Source organism: Camarhynchus parvulus, chromosome 7, assembly GCF_901933205.1.
Source record: "Camarhynchus parvulus chromosome 7, STF_HiC, whole genome shotgun sequence".
In the NCBI taxonomy this organism is placed as follows: domain Eukaryota; kingdom Metazoa; phylum Chordata; class Aves; order Passeriformes; family Thraupidae; genus Camarhynchus; species Camarhynchus parvulus.
The window spans coordinates 876,003-900,235 of record NC_044577.1 but is presented as its reverse complement, the minus strand read 5'-3'; the positions used below and the strand labels follow the sequence as shown (position 1 = coordinate 900,235).

Here is a 24,233-nt window from a genome sequence, read left to right as displayed (position 1 = left end):
TCCTGCAGGGATCAGCTGAGGGCCTTCACAGAAAGCGTTCCCCAGCTTTGTGATTTTAAGTGATCTTGTCTCTGATTTTTAAGGACGATCTTTAGACTTATTTGCATTTGGTAAATGTTTAAACCTGGACACGGCAAAGGTAGCAGAAAAGGTTAAGGATCATCTTATCTGGCAGACACAAATCAGGGCCAGAGTTACCCTGGGAAACACTCCCCTCTCTCTATTGGAGGAACACTGGGTTGGAGGAACGCTGCCTGGTTATGTAGGGAGGAAGTCAGGAAGTCCAAGGTGCAGATGGAGCTGAACTTGGCCAGGGGTGAAAATAACAACAAGAAGGGCCACAACAGGAGGGTCAAAGGAAGTCTTTCCCCCCCAGTAAGCAAGACTAGGATGCTGGAAACAACGGACAAAGTAAAGGCTGAGGGACTCAAAAACTTTCCTTGCCTCAGCCTTCACTGGCAACCTCTCTTCCCACACCTCTTGAGTGGATGGATGGATGGCAAGATGTGGCTGGGGGAGCAAAATTCCACTCAGTGTAAGAGAAGATCATGTGACCACTTGAGGAACCCAAAATAAGGGCACCTGATGACCCAAACACACAGGGCCCCATGAGATGCATCCCAGAGTCCTGAAAAGAATTGGTTGATGGAGTTGCCAAAGTATTCTCCATGACATTTGAAAACTCCTGGAAGTCAGGTGAAGTCACTGTGACTGGGGAAAGGGAAACATTGCACCCACCTTTAAAAAGGACAGAAAGGAATCCCCAGGAAAGTACCAACCTGTCAACCTCACCTCTGTGCCTGGTAAGATCATGGAACAGACCTTCCTAGGAGACATTCTATGATTTAAAGTAAATGAGGGATCCTCCAACAAGTGGTCTGCTCAAAAGAACTAATTAACAGATCATTAGTTTTCCAAACATGAATTTTTAATGTAAGATAATTCCTCCTCTCCTGCCATTCCATATTGTTTTCCATTTGCTGAAGATTAGAAAAAATATTAAAGCTTCACACAGGAAATGGTCTGGATTCTTCACCAGTCTGATATTGTGACACTGCGAGGAAGATGGAAAATTGACTATCAAAGTTCATTTCCCTGCAAGGCTTCTTTTTGGAAGGATGAAGTAGGGTCTGGAAAGAGGAAGGACACAGACATGGTTTTTGTCAGCTGTACTTAAAACTGAATCAGGAACTCAGAAATACCATTCTACATCAGTCTGGGAAGTGTTTGCCCCTGGGCCATGAAAGCAAACAATATTAATGCACAGACAGGATTTGCAGACAAATCCTAAACATGAAAATTATTGCATAGAAGTAATTTTGACAATAAAATAATTTAGTGTAGTGGTTGATAGCATACACCAGAATATTTTTAAGGACATTTATCAAACTACTGCAGCTCTAGGCACATCCTTTGTAGCGAAAGGGAAGGCAGCATAGAGCTCTTGCAGATGCAGATGCTGCCAGAGCAACCAGAACATTATCTACCACTTGGTGCATTATGATTCTTCATTTCTAAATTATGAAAGGGTGGATCTAGTAACCAAAATGATTCTCCATTTTTAAGAATCAATTACGACCGTAAAACCAATTCATGGCCATAGTTATAGACACACAAAACATTTTCCAACAGCATTAAACATCCATATATTCTACCACGGCAATCACTGAACCTGAGATAATGGCTTTTTCTTTCTGCAGTTTATACCTTCAATAAAAATATGTTGGGAATCGCTGGTGTTATAGATAAGTAATGTAATAGTTGGCTCTCACAGTTGAGAGATGTTATGTGGATGTTAAAATGTATTGTAATGCTACAGTAATACGTCTTCCCATAGTCCGCTTTCCCCTCCCCCTTGTAACACCCTTAGTAGTGACAGCATTTAGAGGAGGCTGGCTTGTTACCAGGAGGCATGGCATATCAACATCTGACCTCCAATCAAGATGTAAGAAACGGATCTCCACCAATGGACAGCAGAGAAAGACTTGACTGACAAAACTTTGGGAGGGGCTAAGGATATAAAAGGCAGAACATCCATTTTGTAGATGAGCATGTGGGTGATAATCATGGGGGCTCTGAGTGCTGTAATTTTTCCTTATTTAGTCCTTTTGTTGTATTTTTTGTTAAGGTTTAATAAACCTTTTAAATGTTTTAAAGTTGAGCAGTCATTTCTCATACTGGCATGGGATACTCAAACCCAAAATCTGTTATTTCAAGGCAAATGGATCCATGGCTTAAGAGCTCCTCCATTCTTACTTGTCTGTGAAGAACATATGAGGCCCGAAGTTTAAATGGGAAATAGGCAAAATGGCAAAGAAAGGAATCTATGAACTTGAGAGCTGAGTTTTCCACATGCTGGGTAAACACCATGTGGTCTGAGCTGTCCCTGAGTGTTTTTGGGATGAAGGAAGGCAGATCTGGGCACTGAACAACCTGCAAATCCAAACTGCAAAGAAATCCCCGGAGAAAGAAAACAGGACTGAGAGATGCAGAGCCAGGATTTGTCCACAGGGTACAAGAGGATCCACGAGAACTTTGGAGATACTGTGTCAGATCCTTGTTGCACAGCAGACCACCACAGCAGGAGGCCTAGATGTTGGAGGTGAACCGGAATTTTTTAAGGACAGCAGTAATTCTTTGACGAAAAGGTTTTCTTTCAAAAGGATCATTCCTGTGAGAAACAACTGCTCACTTTGAAAATTTAAAAAGGTTTATTAAACATTAACAAAAATACAACAAAGGACTACATAAGGAAAAATCTGCAGCACTGGGAACTGCCCTCGTGCATACCATGTGGCCGGTTCATCTTCAAGACAAGTGCTCAATCTTTTACACCCCTGGGGGTTACATCAGCCAGCCCTGGCCCATCCCAAAGTCTGTCAGTCAGCTCTTCTTTGCCATTTATCAGTGCAGACTGCTTTCCTGTAACTGGATTGAGGGTCAGGTGTTGCCATGCCTCACCCCCTAAGCACCAAGCTTTGCCATTCCCAACTGCCCCGTGCAAGGGACACGTGTGCAGCTTCTTTGTGCCTGTCCTAGACAGCCCAGGCTGTCTGATGGCAACAACACAGGGGGGAAAGGGAACTATGGGGAGAACAGAGGGCATCTAAACTGCAATAACATAACTATACATCACTAAAGCTTTTCTTAATATTCACACAATAGTTATCCCTAAATTGCGAGAGCCAATCATTTCATTATCCACCTATAACATTCCCAAGGGAGCGCACACGTGTTCTCAGCTCGTCCCTGCATAACCACGCTGGATACCTTTTGAAGCTGTAACATGTAGATGCCTCCATGCCCAAGTTTGCTTCTGGTGGCATGGTGACAATTTGGTGGCCTTTCTGGCTGAGGGCGACCACCAGCAGGCGCAGGCTGAGCCAGTAACTCTCATCCATGGGCATCACCAGCAGCTTCCCACCACAAGCTGAGCACAGCAAGGACAGAAAAAGCAGAATCCCTGCTGAAGCTGAGGAGCTGTATTTACCCACAGGAGCCATGTTCCCAGAAATCCAAATTCTGCTCATCTGCCCCAACCTAGCAGCTTTTAAATACAGCCACAGCTCCCTGCCAGATTCCAACATTCTCCCTTAACGACCTGGCTTTTCCAGCAGAACCATTCACTGGTAACCATTGAAGGCATTGATGAACCATTTAAGTGATTAATGAATTTGAGTTGAGTGGAACTGGGCTTGGTAAGTGGAACTCCCTTCTGCCTCAATCTGTGCTGATTGACGCTAGATTGAAAATAAAACCAGGCTTTGCCAAAATAAAACCCTGAGAATAGTGCTGGGACTTGGAAGTAACCAGCCTTGCTGAAACCAGATATTAAAATACTTTTTATTCCTTTTGAGAAGGATTTTACAGCTGTTCTGAAATGCTTGGTGAGTTCATGTTTAAAATTATAAAAGTGTGCACCACTATACAGCACAATATCTTTGTAAACCCTGAGGAAGAGGCTCTGGGATTTACATATAGCTCAGCACTGGAACCAGGAACACCACCAGGTAGGAATTAATCCACTGGAGAAGCAGAGGGTTTGCATCTGTAAAGGAAAACCACTGGGTTGATGCTGTCACACACCCTAGTCCTTGTTCTCATCCTGATCTATCTCTCTCCATAATTTTCTCCTTTTGGGAGAGATAGGAAGAAATCAGGAGCGAATAATCAGTATTTCTGCAATAAATATTGCTGCTGGACTATGATCTTTACCCCTAGGAGGAAAAAAAACAAAGCAAAAGAGAGGGAGCCTTGCCCTCAGAGAAGAGTTGGTTCCACGCTGGAGCTGCTCCATGCTTTTGCCTGCAGGCAGGATGTCCTGCTGCTTTCCCAGAGGATCTGCCTGGCTTCGTCCCTGAGGAACTGTTAAGCAGCTGTGATGGACAGAAGAGACCGGAAAAAGCACTGCCCTGATAAAAGTGTGGCTTGGTAACAATTTGAAAGAGACTTTTTTACAAAAGCAGAGCAACAGAAACAAACAACTCAATGAAGGTGAACTAGGGAAGTTCGAGGAGTGAAGCAAAGCCTGAGGGTAGGGAAGGTTGGCTCAGGGGAAGGTGTGAAAAGCAAATCTCTTTTCTTGTGAAGTTTCTCTCATTCATGTTCACAAAAGCCTGTGAATTTGAGGGAAGAGTAAGAGTGGTGCTAGGCTGGAAGAATCCATTCTAAGGGCTTTGGAAAGGCTGGCAAGTGAAAAAAGTTCAAGGGAAGAAGAAAGGAGAGTTTATTGATTTTTTAAATAATGTTCACAAAGACAGAACCTTTTAGGAAACCAAATGATGTATTGCTGAAAGAGCAGCATGACACTAACTACAGATCCATCACTGCTGAGGAGAGTTCCCTTCTCCTTTATTCCTCTTCCACTTAATCCCTGGCTTCACATGAGACTGTTCCACTGACAGCACAAGCAAGCAACAATGCACATCACATACAGCAAGAAGCTAATATATATCCTGACCACCAGCGAGCTAATCGAGGGCTTTTAAGACCACAGATTCCCCAGCAACAACCATCAAAATTTCCCCATCATAACTGGATGTGTCCTAAAATAGCAGATGAGATTTCAGCTGGTTTTCATGGAAACTGTTAGACCACAAAATATGAGCCTTTGACTCAAAAACTGCTGGTACATAACAGAGAACATGATGGTCTTGCACATGACCCACTGAGGTATTTTTCTGACTAAATAAGCAGCTAATGGTCTTGAAGAAATATTCTCCTGCCTTCTACGTGAGGCAAAGAATTATTGGAAGAGTTGTTATAATCCACCAGCCCATTCTGGCATTAATTCCTGCCTGAGAATTTCAGTGCCTGATTTAAGCTGGAATTAAACACAGTATAGCATGTGATGCCATCACCAAACAAAATCCCCATGTTGGGCAGACCTAAAGAAAGGAGGTAGAATCACATCTTCTGGTCCTGACCTGGTTTTTATGTGTATTGGCTGTACAGAAAGTCCTAAACGAAATAATATCCTTAGGTAGAATCCCAGAATGGTTTGGATTGAAAAGGACCTTAAAGGGCATCCCATTCCACTTCCCGCAACATGGGCAGAAACACCTTCCACTAACCCAGGTCGCTCCAAGCCCTGTCCAACCTGGCCATGTACACTTCCAGGGGTGAGGCAGCCACAGCTTCTCTGGGCAACCTGGGGCCTGCCCACTCTCACAGGGAAGAACTTCTTCCCAATATTTCCTCTAGTCCTTTCCTCTGGCAGCTTAAAGCCACTGCCCTTGTGCCAACACCTCAGGCTCTTGTAAATAGTCCCCCACCAAGACATAAGATACATTCCTCTCAAACACCTCACTTGGACCATGCAGGTGTGTGTCACGACCTCTCCCAGGCTGCCAGCCTCTGACCTGAGACAAGGGTTTCTTCTTCTCTCCACAGTGGATGCCTCCAATGAAAACCATGTTGGGCATGACAGGCATGGGATACTCAAAGACAAAGTCGATTCTCCTCAGCCAGATGGATCCGTGACTTAAAATCTCCGTCATTGTCATGGGTTTTTGGAGGAACTCTGAAGCCAGCTCCTCAAACGGAGTATAGGCAATATTGCAGATGAAGGACTCGGAAAGGGCAATCAGGAAGTTCTTGACCCTCTGGGAGAAGGCCATGTGGTCGCTGTTTTCCGAGAACATGCGTGGGACATAGGATGGCGGGTCCGGGCCCTGAGCCGCGCGAACCTCCAAGGCACACGGAACCAGCCGCAGGAAGAAAACACTGGGGATGGAGAAGTGCAGGGCAATGATCTGCCCACAGGGTGACACAGGATCTGTGAGTAGGGCATCAAAGTGACCCTCTCCAATGTATTTCAACAGCTCTTGGTTGTGCAGGAAGGACTTGCATGAAGCATGAAACATAGTCCCGCTCTTCCGGTAATCTTCCAGTCGCTTCCAGAATCTCACCAGGAAAGGCTCTTGGCTAAAAACTCTTGCACTGAAGGAGTGTATCAGTTCTTCCATGTCTTCCGTCATCAATGGCACAGAGTAGGTTTTCAGTTCATAGACATCCGAGGAATCGATCAGGATTTTGTTGTCTGGTGCGATGACCACGATTTGGTGCCCTCTCTTGCTCAGCTCCATCAGCATGTTTTTCATGCTGAGCCAGTGGCTGCTCTCCATGGGGATCACCAGCAGCCTCCAGGCAGGAGCCAGGCTCAGGAGGCACAGGAAGGGCAGAAGCAGTGCCACCAGAATGGTGTGAACTGTACAGAGTGGAAGCCTGGCACCAGAGAGCCCAGGAGTGCTCTGCCAGCTATTGTAGCCGTGCCTCACCTCTGCCCCTTTGACTCTCCTCCAATTTCATGTTATCAGACCTTTGCACCAAGGTCACAGAAAGCCATAAATGATCAGGAAGGGTTCAGGGCACGTTTGGACTTTAAATGTGGTGGTGCGTGAGTCAAGAAAGTGTGTCACCTTCACACACCCCAAGCTGAGGTGATTGGCTCCATGCCACCTTCTTCCCTCAGCAGGACCCTGGCTTTGTGGCACTTCTTGCCACCAGCCCACCACGCCCAAGGTCTGATGGCAAAATGCAGGGAAAATCCATAAAAAAATGCACCCACAGAGTGGGTGGGCAGCAACACTGCTGAGCCCACATGGGAGGCCTGGCCTATCAAGAGAGCCAGGAAAGGACTCTTCTCCATCGCTGCCACTGAAGGCTGACAGAGTTGTCACAGGCTGAGGTAATTTAGCATTTCTAAAAGCATTTTCTTCCCTAATCAAACTGATGCCACTAGTACCCAGAAACATAACTTACTGTAAGGATTAATATGAGAAATCCATGTAACACTACCTGGGGTGTGGGTTTTCCTTTTTTTTCAATAGACAAAAACAGCTGGCACCCCTGAGAAAAAATAATTTTGTGTAATGCACACTTGCATTTTTTTGGAAGATAAGCAGCCAGCAGAAAATCTTTCCCCATCTATCCACAGAACTTTCAGCGAACCCCTTCTCCTATCAAGTACAAAATGAAGTTGCAAAAGAGCATTTCACCCTTGTACCCCAGATAACAAAGACCAACAACACCTCTTGAGTGCACAAAGTCATTAATCGTTCATGGCCAATGAGGGGTCAGTTCATGACCAGTGTTGGGTCAGTTCATGACCTCAACTCTGTGTCCAAGTTCTTCTGGGTTATAATTTCCTGGGGTTTAACGTTCGTGATAAACTCTCCTTAAAGCCTATAAGCAGGTGAATACAGGGAACAATTTCATTCTCCAGGGCATTCTGGGCTTTAAAATCATGCTGGATGTTTTTTCCCCATGCAGTTTCTGCAGGTTCCTTGCCAAGCCTGCTGGGAAATCTTGCACTTTGCTGAGAACCTGCCCTCCAAAAGGAGCAGCAGCTCCATCACCCACACTCATCCCATCTTGGTAGTTTACAGCATGGATTAACTTCATGGGAATTTTCAAACAGCTCAGAGCAAGGAGATGCACAGAAGACAGGCCATAACCTCAGACATGGCTGCCAAATGAACATGGGAAGGTTGGTCCACAAAAGACCAAATGGAAATTTACAGGAGATACCGATACCCAGGACAGCTTAAAACCTCATTCGATCATCTTGACGAGAAGGGGAGGATAGAACTGGAGGAGGATTTCTTTTGGGGCTTAGATATTGACACCTTGACAATAAAGGCAGATGGAACGGAATCAATCTAGAGGATGGCTGAGGGAGAAAACAGGCAAACCCTGCATTCCTATAACCTTCACTGTGCATGAAAGGAGAGGACAGAAATGGACAGTGCCCGAGACAGCTGGGAGAGGAGGATAGCAAAGTTCTTCAGGTCAACAAAAGAGACTCTCATTTGCATAAAAGCTACATATAATTTAAATTGTTCTAATTAAGTCTGATAAGGCTGTGTCAGGATGTGATATAATCTCAATGCTGGGCATTTGGAAATAACATTCCTGCATCATGCAGGATTTCAATCTTTGAACACCAAGCTGCTGTCAGTCAGAGTTTGATGTAAGGATGGCAGTCACATCCCTTGCCCAGGGTGGCAGGGGGATGGAATGAGGTAATCTTTAAGGTCCCTTTCAACCCAAACCATTCTGCCATTCTACAATACATTTATACTTTGCCTTTTCCATATAAAAACAAAAGAAAATTTTGTACCTGAGACAGTTTTTTCTTCTGAACACAGTTAATGCCTCCAATAAAAGCCATGTTTGGCATCACTGGCCTCGGGAACTCAAAGACAAAATCGTATCTCATCAGCCAGAAGGATCCCCGGCTCAGGAGTTCTGTCACTGTCACTTTCTTTTTGAAAACCTCATACGCAAGCTCTTCAAAGTTATCATAGATGGGCTTACAGTAGAAGAGCTCCAGCAGATCAACCAGCACGTTCTTCACCCGCTGGGAAAACGTCATGCTGTCTGAATTATCCAAGAATAGCCTGGGGACATAGGAAGTAGGACTTGGGCACTGCATAGCAGCAGAATCCATTCCACAGGGAAAGCCCCGCAGGAAGTAGACAGAAGGAAGGGCAAGATACTCAGCCACCAGGGGCCCACACATCAGGATGGGATCTGTGAAAATCAAGTCGAATTTGCTCTCTTGCAGGTACTGCATCAGCTCCTCGTTCTGCAGAAGGCTCTTACAGTTGGTGAAGAAGACCGAGGAGATTTCTATCACGCTTTGATACGAGGTCAGAACAACATTCCAAACAGACTGTTCAATAAAATGAGCATGAACAAAGGCCTTGAGCACTTCCCCCAAGTATTCCTCTGTGTAAGGGATTGGATAGGCTTGCACTGTGTAATTCTGAGGCTCCTCTGACTTCATATACAGACTGGTGGAGGGTACAAGCACAACAACCTCGTGTCCCTTTTGCCCCAGTTGCTCCACTACTGGGCGCATGCTGAGCCAGTGACTTCCATCCTGAGGCACCACCAGGATCTTTCCACCTTCAGCCAGGATTAAAGACAGCGTCAGGACGAGAAGTAGCCAGGGGCCTCGGTAAAAGAGAGCCATTTTTGTGGGAGTGATCCAAAGGGTTCTGCTCCGCAGGGATCCACCCACTCCTTTATATGACGGTCCATGCAGAGTAAGCAGGGAATTTATTGGCTGCAGAAATTAATATTTAACTTCCCAATATGGGTGTGATTAGACTGTGATTTTGCCTGTCTTTGTGGAAGGGAAGGGAAGCCATGTCCTGAGAGAAACGTTTGTACTTTCTGTTAATGTTTAAGCTTCAAACTCTGTCAGCACTAAGACACTGTCAGCACTAAGTCTCTGACACCAAGAGCAAGGATGGCATGTTTAACAATAATCGTGGTTAAAACCCTTGACCTGGTGAATACACAGCGAGAAAATAATAAAAATACACTCAGCAGAATGGATGCAACTCCATTCCTGAGACCACGAGGCTCAGGTTGAATTCCCAGTCCCTGGAGCAGCCAAACCTGCACCACTTACAAAGGTGTCACAGCCACCAGGATCTACCAGGCAAGCCCAAATCTCAGCAGAACGATCCCCATTGGCTTCTTCCTCCTGACACTACACCAAAAAGTGAACTAATGGATGGATTCAGGGCAAACAAAAGGAAAGGAGGCTGGCACAGGGACACAAAGAAGGTGTTTCGGTCTTTGGTTGCTGCCTTGAAAACCCTTGTCATGTATTGTGAGCAAGACAAAATTGAGGAGAAGGTGTGACACCTCCCACTAATCCCACTGCAGGAAGGTTTTCTCTTTGTGCAAGGAAAGCAATGCCAGAGCAAAGCCTTTTGCAGGGTGCTAAGGAAGGAGTCCTTGTGATGAGAAGCCGCCACCAGCACAACGTTTTCCCACTTTTTTTATAAATGATGATGGGACTCCCAGCGTCCTCAGCTGGGAGAAACAAATCCTGACAGCCTGAGGCAAAGGCATTTGTCTCATGAAACCCAAAGGGTACTGGGGCTGCCCTGAGTAGCTCCACCCTGTCACTCTGGACATGGAGGAACCACCCTTAGACATGGAAAACAAAGTTGTGAACGAAAATACGACTAAAGTGAATCAACTGATGCTTCTGAGCCTTTAGTTAGAAAGAAAGGATGTCTTTTGGGTTTTTCATCAGATAAAAGAAATACATGCCAGATGCCATTAAAATGAAATAAAAACTAGATCTGGTTGGTGGTTAAGACACATTCACTGAGGACAGTAATTTCCATATGGCTGATGAAATCCATTTGGTTTGGTTTGTCACAAAACCTTCATCAATTCAAGTAAGTCCCTATCAAGGTTGTTTGATTTCAGCCTATGGGAAACAACTACTCAAAACTGCATGAATTAAATCATTACCAGAAATTTTAAAAATAACAAACAATAGTGACAATAAACTTGCTAGAACAACAGAATGACTTTTCATTGGGAAATGTACAATTTGTAGGCAAAGGAACATTACCTTAGGCAGTGGTTTCTTCTTCGCACAGTTGATCCCCCCCACAAAGACCATGTTGGGCATCACTGGCCTGACGTACTCGAACACAAAGTCAAACCGCAGGATCCAAATGGCAGCGGAGTTCACCAGGTCCATCAGGGACACATCCCTCTGAAGAACTTCTGAGGAAAGCTTAAGCGCTTCTGCATAGTAAACGTTGCAGTAATCAAGCTCCAGGAGGGAAATCAGGGTGTTTTCCACCCTCTGGAAAAAAGTCATGCGGTCTGAGTTGAAGCTGAAGAGTCTTGGGACGTAGGACAGAGGGCTTGGAGACTGTGGGGCTGCAAAGTGCAGGTCGCAAGGGAATCCCCTCATGAAGAACACAAAGGGAAGAGAAAGATGGTGGGCGAGGATGGTTCCACACATGAAGATAGGATCTGTCAGGAGGGCATCAAATCCGCTTTGGTTGAGGAACCTCAGGGTCTCCTGGCTGTGGAACAGGTCCTTGCACTGACCAAAGAATTTGCTGTAAGTATGCACTGAGGCATTGTACATGGCCAGGGCATTGAGGGGGAAAGGATTCTGCGTCAGGTGCACGGCAAGGCATTCCTGGAAGGAGTTATCCAGCTCTTCCAGGGTCTGGCTCACCGGGTACGTGACCACCTTGTAGGCCTGCGTGGTCTCCATCTGCCAGCTCACCTCGGGAACCAGCACCACCACCTCGTGTCCTCTCTCGCTCAGCTTCTCCACCACTTCCTGCATGCTCAGCCAGTGGCTTCCCACCATGGGCACCACCAGGAGCTTCCCTCCGTGTGAGAGGCTGGGCAGGAGGAGGAGGAGGATGGAAATCCAGGCACAGCAAAGACTCAAAGCCATGTCGCTGTGGTTGGAATAGGGACCACAGAAGAGATTTCTCCTGCAGGTTGTAGCCTGAAGATGCTTTGGAAAGCAACTGATGGCTGGAGTTGTTGCACTCTGCCCTTTGGATCATCCCATTGTTAATGATTCACTGCTTTGCATTGTGGGTAGTTTATTTTGCCTTTTCCCTCCTTACTTGTAAAGCCAAGATTTGGTGACCTCTTCAATGCTGAGTCACTGGAGTTCCTCGATGTTCCATGAGCTCCTCAACGTGCTACTGGGATCCCTCAGGACTCCTCATCTTTGCTGTGTCTTGTGTTCCACCTTGGCCAGGAGCCAGGGAGCGACATTGGTGTGAGCAACCCCCAAGCCCACAGTAACAAATGAAAAGGAGCCTCTCCGAGTTGGAGACACAGATGCTCAGGTGATTCCTCCAGGGATGGAGCAGGAGACCCTCAGGACAAGGCTCAGGGCTCTTCTGAGATGGCAGGAATCTCCTCAGTGCCAGGGACAGCACAAAGAGGTGCTGACAGGGGCTGGCCTCTCTCTGTACAGCCCACGCTCTCACTTTACAGAGTTGTTTCCCAGCCTGGCAGGTGGCCCTGGCTGGCTGCCCACCAGGATTCAGACCAGCACTAAATGAGTTTTAGCAACCTCTGAAGGCTCAGGTGTCAGACCTGACTCAGCACAGGAGCAGCTTCAGCACAGAGGTGATTTCTCCAGCCTCACGGCATTGCCACTGATGGCAAAATTAAAAATATTGCACCCCAGGATATTCAGAGCCATGCAGCCTCTATCCCTCAGCAGACAAGTTCTCTCCTCTCCCTTCATGCCACGGTCAATACACCACAATGAACTGCACATTGTTCTCCTCATACCACCATTATTTATTTATTTTTCCTGTTTTACCCATATCTTTATTTCTACTGGGAAGGCGGCAGTTTTATCTCAGGATGGCTTTCCAGAAAACCAAATTTTTGAGCGTCAGAGTAGGGGGGGAGAAGCTCTGAGGTAAAAGAGACTAAAACACTCACTGAATCTTCTATTATAAACCGCAAAGGAAAAACAGCATAGTAACAAGTATCAAATATGGTCAGATTGTTATAAAGCACACTTGGAACTGGGGCTTGGGAAGCTGACCAGTTTAGAAAAGAGAACTTTCTATCAAAGAAAAGTTAATTTCTGTATTTTGTGATGGGACCCAGCTGTTTGCTGAAGTAGGATAAGGAGAGGGCTGGCAGGGAAATGCCCTGCCCACCCCTCCCCTCCTCCTGCAGGATGGATTTTCCATCCAAACCTTCAGCGTGAGGCATGGGTGCAAAGGCAATCCCAGGACTGCTGAAGTTAATCTGTACCTCAGTGTTTGTCAGCTGGTCAGAGGCTCCCTCAGTTGGCCTGGTTATCCCAATTATACCAGCCAGGAATTCTGGAATTTGCTGGGTTCAAGGCAGTATGAGATCAAAGTCGCTCCCTGATGACACCTGAGCAAAGGGACAGTGGGAAGGCTGGATTCGGGTGAAAAGGCACAAATCTGGGGGCAGCCCTGTCCAGGGACAGGTAACAGAGCTGGAGAAGGGGTTAAAAACTCTCCTGAGCTGAGGGAACTGGGGGTGTTTATGGAGAAAAGGAGGCTCAGGGGGGACCTTGTCATGCTCTACGTCTCCCTGAACGGGACCTGGGGTGGGATCGCGCTGTCTTGCTGTGTCCCAAGGGAAACGATGACAGGAGATGGCCCCAAGTTGTGCCAGCGGAGGTTCAAAGTGGGTATTAGGAAACAAAAAGCTCACTGGAAGAAAGGTTAAGCAATGGAATAATTTGCCCAGGGAGGTGGTGGAGTCGCCATCTCTGAAGTGTCCAGGAGGAGCCTGGATGTGGCACTTGAGGACGTGGCCTAGGGGTGACCATGGCAGTGCTGGCGTGAGGCTGGGACTGGGTGATCCTGGAGGTCTTTTCCAAGCTGGATGATTCTGTCAGGTGCAGGCTGGGCCATGCCAGGCTCAGGAATGAGTAGGGAATACTCAGGAGGGAATTATTAGGGTAGCTACAACATGCTGGCCAAGGCTGGAATAAATCCATGACTGGAGATCCCAGACTACCTCTTATAAATCCATGAAAAGAGATCCCCAAGCCCCACCAATAAATCCATTGCAGGAGATGTCCAATCCCTCTCATAAATCAGGTCAGAGATGCCAAAACTGCTAGAATAAATTTATGAAAGGAGATCCCAAATCCCTCTAATAAATTCATGACCACAGATGCCCAAGCCCCTCTAATGAACCCATGACAGGCGATCCCCAAAACCCTGGAATAAATCCATGACTGGAGATCCCAAATTCCTTTAATAAACTCATGGCAGGAGATCCCAAACCCACCTAGTATATCCATGAAAATAGAACCCCAAACACTTCTAACAAATCCAGAAAGAGATCACCAAACCCCTCTAAGAAACCCATGAAAAGAGAGCCTCAAACCTCTCTAATAAATCCGTGCCGGAGATCCCAAAACCTTTCCAATAAAACCATGGCAGGATATCCCAAATTCCTGTAATAAACGCACGACAGAAAACAAGAATTTGAAAGAGGGAGCTGGTCTTTCTAGAATGCTCGGATGGTTTCTGTTGGAAGGGACCTTAAAGCTCATCCCCTTCCACCCCATGCCATGGGCAGGGACACCTTCCACTATCCCAGGTCGCTCCAAGCCCTGTCCAATCTGGACACGGACGGACACTTCCAGGGGTCAAGCAGCCACAGCTTTTCTGAGCAACTTGTGCCAGGACCTCACCATCATGACAGGGAAGAATTTCTTCCCAATATCCTGTCTAATCCTTTCCTCTGGCAGCTTAAACTCACTGCCTTGTGCCAACACCTCAGGCTCTTGTAAATAGTCTCCCTCCAAGAGAGAGGTAATATTCATCCCTCTCAAACACCTCACTTGGACCATGCAGGTCCAACCTCTCCCAAGCAGCCACTGACCTGAGATAAGGGCTTCTTCTTCTCTCCACAGTGGATGCCTCCAATGAAAACCATGTTGGGCATGACAGGCATGGGATACTCAAAGACAAAGTCGATTCTCCTCAGCCAGATGGATCCGTGACTTAAAATCTCCGTCATTGTCATGGGTTTTTGGAGGAACTCTGAGGCCAGCTCCTCAAAGGGAGTATAGGCAATATTGCAGATGAAGGACTCGGAAAGGGCAATCAGGAAGTTCTTGACCCTCTGGGAGAAGGCCATGTGGTCGCTGTTTTCCGAGAACATGCGTGGGACGTAGGACGGCGGGTCCGGGCCCTGAGCCGCGTGAACCTCCAAGGCACACGGAACCAGCCGCAGGAAGAAAACACTGGGGATGGAGAAGTGCAGGGCAATGATCTGCCCACAGGGTGACACAGGATCTGTGAGTAGGGCATCAAAGTGACCCTCTCCAATGTACTTCAACAGCTCTTGGTTGTGCAGCAAGGACTTGCACGAAGCATGAAAAAGGGTTCCACTCTGCCGGTACTCCTGCAAAAGCTTCCAGAATCTCACCAGGAAAGGCTCTTGGCTGAAAGCTTTGGCAGTGAAGGAGCGTACATGTTCTTCCACATCCTCCTTCATCAATGGCACAGAGTAGGTTTTCAGTTCGTAGATATCCGAGGAATCGATCAGGATTTTGTTGTCCGGTGCGATGACCACGATTTGGTGCCCTTTCTTGCTCAGCTCCATCAGCACTTTTTTCATGCTGAGCCAGTGGCTGCCCTCCATGGGGATCACCAGCAGCCTCCCAGCGGCAGCCGGGCTCAGGAGGCACAGGAAGGGTACAAGCAGCGCCACCAGCATGGTGTGAGCCCTGCAGAGTGGAAGCCTGGCACCAGAGAGGCCAGGAGTGCTCTGCCAGCTATTGTAGCTGTGCTCCACCTCTGCCCTTTTGAGTCTCCTCCCATTTTGTGTCATCAGACCTTTGCACCAAGGTCACAGAAAGCAATCAATGATTAGGGCGGGTTCAAGGCACATTGGGACTTTCAAGAAAGTGTGTCACCTTCACACACCCCAAGCTGAGGTGATTGGCTCCATGCCACCTTCTTCCCTCAGCAGGACCTCGGCTTTGTGGCACTTCTTGCCACCAGCCCACCATGCCCAAGGTCTGTGGTGTTACATTTTATTTAAATGGTAGGCCGTGTCTAACCCTTTGAAAATGCGCAGTTTATTCCAACCCCTTGATCCTCCCCTGAAGTATCCTGTAGCTGTAATCCCACTGGCCCAAGTCCTATTCCGTGCACACTTTGAATCTCCCTGTTAAACTGTTGGGGGTGATGAGAAACTCCCTTGGCCCTTTTCTCCCCAGGCTCTCCCTCTCTCCCCCTCTTCTCCCTCAGGAACCATGCTGCTCCCATGGGGGGCTAGGACCCCCAATAAACCCTCATCTAATGAGCACCCTCAGAAGCTGTGTGGAGTCTCCTTGCCTGCCTGCGAACATCCAGCTTAGGCGGCCCCGCAGGGACTCTGTGGATCCCTCCAAACGAACCGCAACAAATGGCTTCCAACGTGCCGTCCGACCACCGACAACCCTAAGAAGAAAATGGACCTCCATGGCCCCGCCAGCACAGCGGAGAACCCCGCGGGACACGCTTCAGCACCGCCTCCGGCATGGCGGAGTGCCCGTGCAGGGCCGCAGTCGCGGCTCCGGGCGGGCCCCTCCACCATCAGCCGAGCGGCCCGGCGCCGGCCTCGGCACCACCGGCAGAGCCCCCGCTAGACAGCGCACCGCCATCCCTCCATCGCAGCTTTTAATATCGCCGCTGGGAGCTGCCGGCTCCCCAGCGCCACGTGGCCGCCATGCGGCTGCTCGGAGCCGCCGCTGTTCGCCGGGAGCCGCCTCGGTGGCGGCAGATCTGAGCCCGCCGTCCCCGGCCCGAAGGCGGCGGGGGAGGGCCTCGCAGAGCGGGCGGGCCGTGCGGAGCGCCGAGCCCGACCCTGCACCACAGCAGCGGCGAAAGGAGGAACCAAAGCCCACCAGTGTCCGCGGCGGAGCCACCAGACCAGCAGGAAGCAGTATGCAGCTTTGCCCGAGCTCCGCATCCCCCAAAACTGCTGTCGTCAGTTTTGTCACCTCCTTCCTCGGTCTTACTCTCTCCCCCCCTCGCTGCTCCTTCCCCCTAACTCCATCCCTAACCCGCCTTCCCCTTAACAAACCCCTGGGAATTCACTCTGTCCTGCTGAGCCCGGCACAGCAGCCACACGGCTAAGCCTCAACAGGGCTACCGCAGTGTGTGCTGTGCTTGCAAGGCCTGGAGATCCAACAGAACCACGACCACACCATCTTCTACTTCTCCTCCCCAAAATCCCTTTCTTCCCGCTTTTTCTCTCCCGTGCTCTGCCCCTTCCCTGTCTCTCATGAACCAACGCCCCTTCCAGCTCCTAGTTCCCACTTCCCACCTTCCAAATCCAACCAGGTAGGAGATAGAATTGGAGAAAAACCTTAGTAACCAAAACCCAAAGTTAAAATAATTTTGTAATACCAGTTTTAACAGCCTTGTATATTTCGTTGAATTGAAAATTCTACTTTATGATCTCCTTCCCCTGTTATTCCCAGAAAAGGATAATATCCTTCTCTGCAATCCATACCCCTTTTTTCCTTATTTTGGGTAGTTCACCGGGAGCAGATCACTCAAAGGCACAGGGTACCCCAAAAAGGCTTTTCTTTGGCAGAGGCCCTGGCTCCCAGTAACCTCCCCAGTTCCCAATCCCTATCCACTTGTTCCAGCTGAAAACAGCTCCTCAGCTAGAACTTTTATCCTAAAACCCTCTAACCTTTTTATCATTCTGACCCAATACCTGCCTTCTCTCCATTTCCCTCCCGTCCCCATGAAGTAGTTTCTACAATTGTGCCTTTCTACTTTAAATGTGTGTTCATATTACAAATTGTCCTGAAAACAAATTTTTTTCAGTTTTAGAAAGCAGGGGCCTGTCAGGTCACAAGGGTAGATCCAAGGAGAAGCAGTTTTCGATTGTTTCTTTAATAGTGAGTGTTCAGATAGTATTGCACTGCTGAATCAAAACTGCTGTTGGATTTATGCTGTCCTCAGTAGGTTCTGAGGGTGTCTGATAACCCAAAATGGTGTCTGGGAAAGTATTCTGACAGTTTTTGTGGTGGATGCTCCCTGAGTATAAGTAGTACCTGAAGCCAAATTTCTTTTTTTCTTTTTGTTTCCCTTTTAACAACCTAAAACCAGGGGTCTTCTGGGTTAAACCAGTTGGAAGATGAAAGCAGCAGTAAATCTCAGATCCAAGCGTGAGAATCTGAGGCCACAAACCTGCCTGGAGTCCGGGGGGCTCCAGGTGATTCCCTTCCCTGAGAGGGGGAGCAGAAGTCGGCACCTCAGCCTAAAACTGGGGGCTGTGCTGGTCCGAAAAGCCAGTTGGAATAAGTCAGACACCATTGGGCCAGGCACACTGAAAAGGCCAATCCAAAACTCTCATATGAGCTTAATGTCAAAGGCTGAAGCCCTTTAAGCACTCGCACATGCTTTAAATTTGTTTAAAATTTACAATACGGACCAACATAACCCGTTTATTACATTTAAATGCTCATTTTATTTTTGCTGCCTACCAACAAAAGCAAACATCAAGTCAAATAGACTGTTTAAAACCTAATCCTCACTGCAATTGTATTTATTTTTATGCTGTGAAACTGTGTAATCACTGCTCCATTTTTTAATTGTTAATCATCATATTTCCCTTTATCTTTTCTTTCTAACAAAAAAAGGGTGAATTGAGGTGTTACATTTTATTTAAATGGTATGCTATTTCTCACCCCTTGAAAATGTACGGTTTATTCCAAGGCCATGATCCTCCCCTGAAGTATCATGGATCTGTAATCCCATCAGCCCAAGTCTTATTCTGCGCCCACTTTGAATCTGCCTGTTAAACTGTTGGGGGTGATGAGAAACTCCCTTGGCCCTTTTCTCCCCAGGCTCTCCCTCTCTCCCCCTCCCTCCCCCTTCCCCTCTTCTCTCTCAGGAACCATGCTGCTCCAAGGGGCTGGGACCCCCAATAAACCCTCATCTAATGAGCACCCTCAGGAGTCGTGTGGAGTCTCCTTGCCTGCCTGTGAACATCCAGCTCAGGGGGCCCCACAGGGACTCCCCGGGGATCCCCCAAAACAACTGATACACTTAAAGCAAATTTGCATTTTTTTGGAAGATAAGCAGCCAGCAGAAAATCTTTCCTCATCTCTCCATAGAACTTTCAGCTAACCCCTTCTCCTATCAGGCATAAAATGAAGTTGCAAAAGAGCATTCTACCCTTGTACCCCAGATAACAAAGACCAACAACACCTCTCGAGTGCACAAAGTCAGGAATCGTTCACGGCCAGAGAGGGGTCAGTTCATGACCTCAACTCTGTGTCCAAGTTCTTCTGGGTTATAAATTGCTGGGGTTTAATGCTGGTGATAACTTCTCCTTAAAGCCTATGAGCAGGTGAATATGAGGAACAATTTCCTTCTCCAGGGCATTCTGGGCTTTAAAATCATGTTGGATTTTTTCTCCCCATGCAGGTTTCTGCAGGTTCCTTCCCAAGCCTGCTGGGAAATCTTGCACTTTGCTGAGAACCTGCCCTCCAAAAGGAGCAGCAGCTCCATCACCCACGCTCATCCCATCTGGGTAGTTTACAGCATGGATAAACTTGATAGGAATTTTCAAACAGCTCAGAGCAAGGAGATGAACAGAAGACAGGCCATAACCTCAGACAGGGCTGCCAAATGAACACAGGAAGGTTGGTCCACAAAAGGCCAAATGGAAATTTACAGGAGATATCCATACCCAGGACAGCTTGAAACCTCATTCAATAATTTGGAAGAAAAGGGGAGGATGGAACTGGAAGAGGATTTCCTTTGGGGCTTAGCTATTTATTGGCTGCAGAAATCAATATTTAACTTCCCAATACGGGTGTGATTAGACTGTGATTTTGCCTGTGTTTGTGGAAGGCAAGGGAAGCCGTGTCCTTACAGAAACATTTGTACTTTCTGTTAATGTTTAAGCTTCAAACTCACTGTCAGCACTGAGTCTGTGACACCAAGAGCAGGGATGTCATGTTGTAACAATAATAGTGGTTCAAACCATTGACCTGGTACATACACGGTGAGAAAATAATAAAAATACACCCAGCAGAATGGATACAACTCCATTCCTGAGGACAAAAGGCTCAGGTTGAATTCCAGCCCCTGGAAGCAGCCAAACCTGCACCTCTTACAAAGATGTCACAGCCACCAGCATGTACCAGGCAAGCCCAAATCTGAGGAGAACGATTCCCACTGGCTTCTTCCTCCTGGCACTACATCAAAAAGTGAACTAATGGATGGATTCAGGGCAAACAAAGGGAAAGGAGGCCGGCACAGGGACACAAAGAAGGCATTTTTGTCTTTGGCTGCTGTCTTGAAAACCCTTGTCATGTATCGTGAGCAAGACAAAATTGAGGAGAAGGTGTGACACCTCCCACTAATCCCACTGCAGGAAGGTTTTCTCTTTGTGCAAGGGAAAGCAATGCCAGAGCAAAGCCTTTTTCAGGGTGCTAAGGAAGGAGTCCTTGTGATGTGTGCCACCAGCACAACATTTTCCCACTTTTTTTATAAATGCTGCTGGGACTCCCAGCGTCCTCAGCTGGGAGAAACAACTCCTTACAGCCTGAGGCAAAGGCATTTGTCTCATGAAACCCAAAGGGTGCTGGGGCTGCCCTGAGTAGCTCCACCCTGTCACTCTGGACATGAAGGAACCACCCTTAGACATGGAAAACCAATTTCTGGAGAGGCCCAGTGCAGGAGAGGAAGGAGACGGCACAGACTGAAAGCAGAACACTGAAGGGATTTACAAATATTTGTCATTCAATGCAGGAAATCTGGATGCAAAGAATTCATTGTAGCTGCTGTGACAGGAGCTGACCATATTAACTTCAAAGTTGCTGCTTGGTGTATTTTTTAGTCTGGACTCAATTGGATTTTCAATGGCAACAGCAGTTGGCTGAAAAAGGCCAATATAAGATTTCTCCAGATGTGGAAGCTATGATTTTCACCTGACAGGAGTGTGAAGACAGGCACTGGCAGGGATACAATGAGGGCAGGATGTCTCTACCCTTGCAGCAAAGTTACAAACTCCTTGTAGCTCAGAGACCTTTAGGATATAAATGTTAAAACTTATATTGTGGAACCAGCAAGAATTTGCCTCTTAAATCTCAAACCAGCACCAACTCTCCTGGGCCCTGAGGTGATAGAATGTCTTAGATACAATTTTATCCGAATATTCTTGTTAAGAATATTATTCTTTGCCTTGTTTATCAAGTTTAAAGGGCTCTCCATCAGCCTGTCAAAGAGCATCAAAGAAATCTGAAAGAGGAAAGAAAAATCCCACCCCTCCAGCTCACAGACATTGTGCAGAGATATTGCGTGACCACAATTCAGAAGTGAGGGAGCAATTTCCTAGGAAAGAGATTTGTGTCCTGCTATGTGCCTGGATAGAAATGTCCAGTTTTTACCATTGTAGAGATTGCATGTTGACTATCACAATAGATTTAGGTTTTCAGATTAGCTTTAAGACCCTGCAGAACAATGCTAGCAAAAGCAGATGTCAAGGTATGAGAACTTTTCTGAGTTCTGCATTCAAGTGTTTTTCACCCAATCCACGACTGTAAGATTATTTCTTGCCATTTCAACCTGACATTGATATTTCCCTCCCCCAGGGGGGAAACCTAACAGAGACAGCCAGTTTGGAAATGAATTGTCATGAAAATACAACTAAAGTGAATCAGCTGATGCTGCTGAGCCTGGAGTTAAAAACAAAAGAGGACTTTTGCATTTTTGATCAGATAAAAGAAATAGATGTCAGATGCCATTAAAATGAAATCAAAACTGGATCTGGTTGGTGGTTAAGACACATTCACTGAGGACAGTAATTTCCATCTGGCTAATGAAATCCCTTTTTGTTTGGTTTGTTACAAAACGCTCATTAATTCAAGTAAGTCTCTGTCAAGGTTGTTTGATTTCAGCCTATGGGAAACAATTACTCAAACCTGCCTGAATTAAATCATTACCAGAAAATTTAAAAATAATAAACAATACCGATAAACTTCCTGAAACAACATGATGACTTTTCATTGGGAAATGTACAATTTTAGGCAAAGGAACATTACCTTAGGCAGTGGTTTCTTCTTCGCACAGTTGATCCCCCCCACAAAGACCATGTTGGGCATCACTGGCCTGACGTACTCGAACACAAAGTCAAACCGCAGGATCCAAATGGCAGCGGAGTTCACCAGGTCCATCAGGGACACATCCCTCTGAAGAACTTCTGAGGAAAGCTTAAGTGCTTCCCCATAAAAACCGTTGCAGTAATCAAGCTCCAGGAGGGAAATCAGGGTGTTTTCCACCCTCTGGAAAAAAGTCATGTGGTCTGAGTTGAAGCTGAAGAGTCTTGGGACGTAGGACAGAGGGCTTGAGCACTGTGGGGCTGCAAAGTGCAGGTTGCAAGGGAATCCCCTCATGAAGAACACAAAGGGAAGAGAAAGATGGTGGGCAAGGATGGTTCCACACATGAAGGCCGGATCCGTCAGGAGGGCATCAAAGCCGCTTTGGTTGAGGAACCTCAGGGTCTCCTGGCTGCGGAACAGGTCCTTGCACTGACCAAAGAAGCTGTTGAAAACATGCACTGAGGTATTGTACATGGCCAGGGCATTGAGGGGGAAAGGCTTCTGCGTCAGGTGCACAGCCACGTATTCCTGGAAGGAGTTATCCAGTTCCTCCAGGGTCTGGCTCACTGGGTGCGTGACCACCTTGTAGGCCTGCGTGGTCTCCATCTGCCAGCTCACCTCGGGAACCAGCACCACCACCTCGTGTCCTCTCTCGCTCAGCTTCTCCACCACTTCCTGCATGCTCAGCCAGTGGCTTCCCACCATGGGCACCACCAGGAGCTTCCCTCCGTGTGAGAGGCTGGGCAGGAGGAGGAGGAGGATGGAAATCCAGGCACAGCAAAGACTCAAAGCCATGTCGCTGTGGTCGCAGTAGGGGCTGTGGATGAGATTTCTTCTGCAGGTTGTAGTCTGAAGATGCTTTGGAAAGCCACTGATGGCTGGAGTTGTTGCACTCTGCCCTTTTGATCATCCCATTGTTAATGATTCACTGCTTTGCATTGTGGGTAGTTTATTTTGCCTTTTCCCTCCTTACTTGGAAAGCCAAGATTTGGTGACCTCTTCAATGCTGAGTCACTGGAGTTCCTCGATGTTCCATGAGCTCCTCAACGTGCTACTGGGATCCCTCAGGACTCCTCATCTTTGTTGTGCCTTGTGTTCCACTTTGGCCTTCATCCCTTCCTCGAAGCAAGACTGGATTGCAAGGTTGGCTCTTCCCCCTTGTTGACATTACCCATGAAGGTAATGCCTTCCTAGTGGTAAAATGTTGTGTCGTCCCCTTATTCCCTCCCCTCCTCAAAAGCAGTTTTTTGCCCTGAGTTATTGTCACTTGTCCCTGACTCCTCTGGGGACATAAACCTTTCTGGAACTCACACAAGTGATCCCTGTCTATTCCTTCACCTCAGTCCCTCGTATTGGGTACTGCTGTGTCACCGGCGCCACAGCTGACCGTCACAGACATCTTTTATGAAAAATCTTTTCTTTAGGATTTTTCCTTTGGACAAGCTGAGAGGCTTGAAGAACAAAATGTAAACAATGGTTATCTGCTGAAGTAATCCCCTTCTGATGAAACAATACCCTCTGCTTGCAGACAGGTCCAAGGGTCAGAGCAGACCCTACTAGCTTGGCAGAAGGAGTCCAAAGAGTAGTTTTTAGGGTTTAAAATGTAACACAGTATGGTAATGTAATGATTCTTATAGGCTGCATGGAAATGCTATAAGATTTGTATATTGTACTAGATTGGTTAGTGAGAATTAGAATATTCAACACAGAAGAAGATTTATTGTATTGTAACGGGAACCTCGCTCTCTTGCCCTTTTGCTCTCTTACCCTTTTACACTCTTACCCTCTCATCCTCTCTACCCCTCTCTTCTCTCGGGCCTGCTCCGAGCTGCAGCTGGCAGCTCCCAGCAGAGCCCTGCACCCCGACCCTTTGCAATAAACCGCTGGTTCCACGACCTGGCTTCAAAAATCTCTCATCTACATCCGTCCCAACCGTGCTGCCCCCTGATGCTCCTACAGGTTGCCTGCAGCTAGGAGCTGCTTGGGAACTCGAACAGGCGGACAGGCTGTGCCGAGCAGGACTGAGCTATGTGGATCCATTGCAGCCTGCTGGGGACACCCCGAAACGCGGCCGGAGGTCGCATTAGGGGACGGCCTCTCGCGTGACTGCCCATGAGTCTCAGGGAGCGAGCTGGCCACAGAACACGTTCCCTGTGACCTCAGGCACACAGTTACAGGTATTAGGAGAAAAAAAACTCACTGGAAGAATGGTTAAGCAATGGAATAATTTGCCCAGGGAGGTGGTGGAGTCGCCATCTCTGAAGTGTCCAGGAGGAGCCTGGATGTGGCACTTGAGGACGTG

General features: G+C 47.4%; 3 protein-coding genes and 2 pseudogenes across 3 annotated transcripts; all 5 read right to left on the bottom strand.

The window, feature by feature from the left end:
• Positions 1-2,589: 2,589 nt before the first annotated feature.
• Positions 2,590-6,626, bottom strand: LOC115905540 (annotated as a pseudogene).
• Positions 6,627-8,055: 1,429 nt separating this feature from the next.
• On the bottom strand, positions 8,056-9,484 carry LOC115905539 (UDP-glucuronosyltransferase 1-6-like). Its single transcript, XM_030951909.1, has 2 exons — positions 8,624-9,484; positions 8,056-8,067 (listed from the first exon to the last, which is right to left on the bottom strand). The coding sequence occupies exons 1-2, from the start codon at positions 9,479-9,481 to the stop codon at positions 8,056-8,058; spliced, it is 870 nt and encodes a 289-aa protein (XP_030807769.1). The 5' UTR covers positions 9,482-9,484.
• A 210-nt stretch (positions 9,485-9,694) lies between these two features.
• Positions 9,695-11,740, bottom strand: LOC115905538 (UDP-glucuronosyltransferase 1-1-like). The gene is made up of 2 exons (XM_030951908.1): positions 10,889-11,740; positions 9,695-9,742 (listed from the first exon to the last, which is right to left on the bottom strand). The coding sequence occupies exons 1-2, from the start codon at positions 11,738-11,740 to the stop codon at positions 9,695-9,697; spliced, it is 900 nt and encodes a 299-aa protein (XP_030807768.1).
• Positions 11,741-14,649: 2,909 nt separating this feature from the next.
• LOC115905537 lies at positions 14,650-15,534 on the bottom strand (annotated as a pseudogene).
• A 912-nt stretch (positions 15,535-16,446) lies between these two features.
• LOC115905536 (UDP-glucuronosyltransferase 1-6-like) lies at positions 16,447-22,726 on the bottom strand. Its single transcript, XM_030951907.1, has 2 exons — positions 21,875-22,726; positions 16,447-16,668 (listed from the first exon to the last, which is right to left on the bottom strand). Exons 1-2 carry the CDS (start codon positions 22,724-22,726, stop codon positions 16,447-16,449), a joined length of 1,074 nt encoding a protein of 357 aa, XP_030807767.1.
• Between the last annotated feature and the right edge of the window lie 1,507 nt (positions 22,727-24,233).

Excerpts from the sequence above, each read along its gene's own strand:
- LOC115905539 (XM_030951909.1), bottom strand. The coding sequence starts at position 9,481 with ATGGCTCTCTTTTACCGAGGCCCCTGGCTACTTCTCGTCCTGACGCTG.
- LOC115905538 (XM_030951908.1), bottom strand. The coding sequence starts at position 11,740 with ATGGCTTTGAGTCTTTGCTGTGCCTGGATTTCCATCCTCCTCCTCCTC. Across the intron at positions 9,743-10,888 it reads AGAAGAAACCACTGCCTAAG|AGACTTAGTGCTGACAGTGT; the intron begins GTAATGTTCCTT and ends TCTTGGTGTCAG.
- LOC115905536 (XM_030951907.1), bottom strand. The coding sequence starts at position 22,726 with ATGGCTTTGAGTCTTTGCTGTGCCTGGATTTCCATCCTCCTCCTCCTC. Across the intron at positions 16,669-21,874 it reads AGAAGAAACCACTGCCTAAG|GGTCGGGCTCGGCGCTCCGC; the intron begins GTAATGTTCCTT and ends GCTGTGGTGCAG.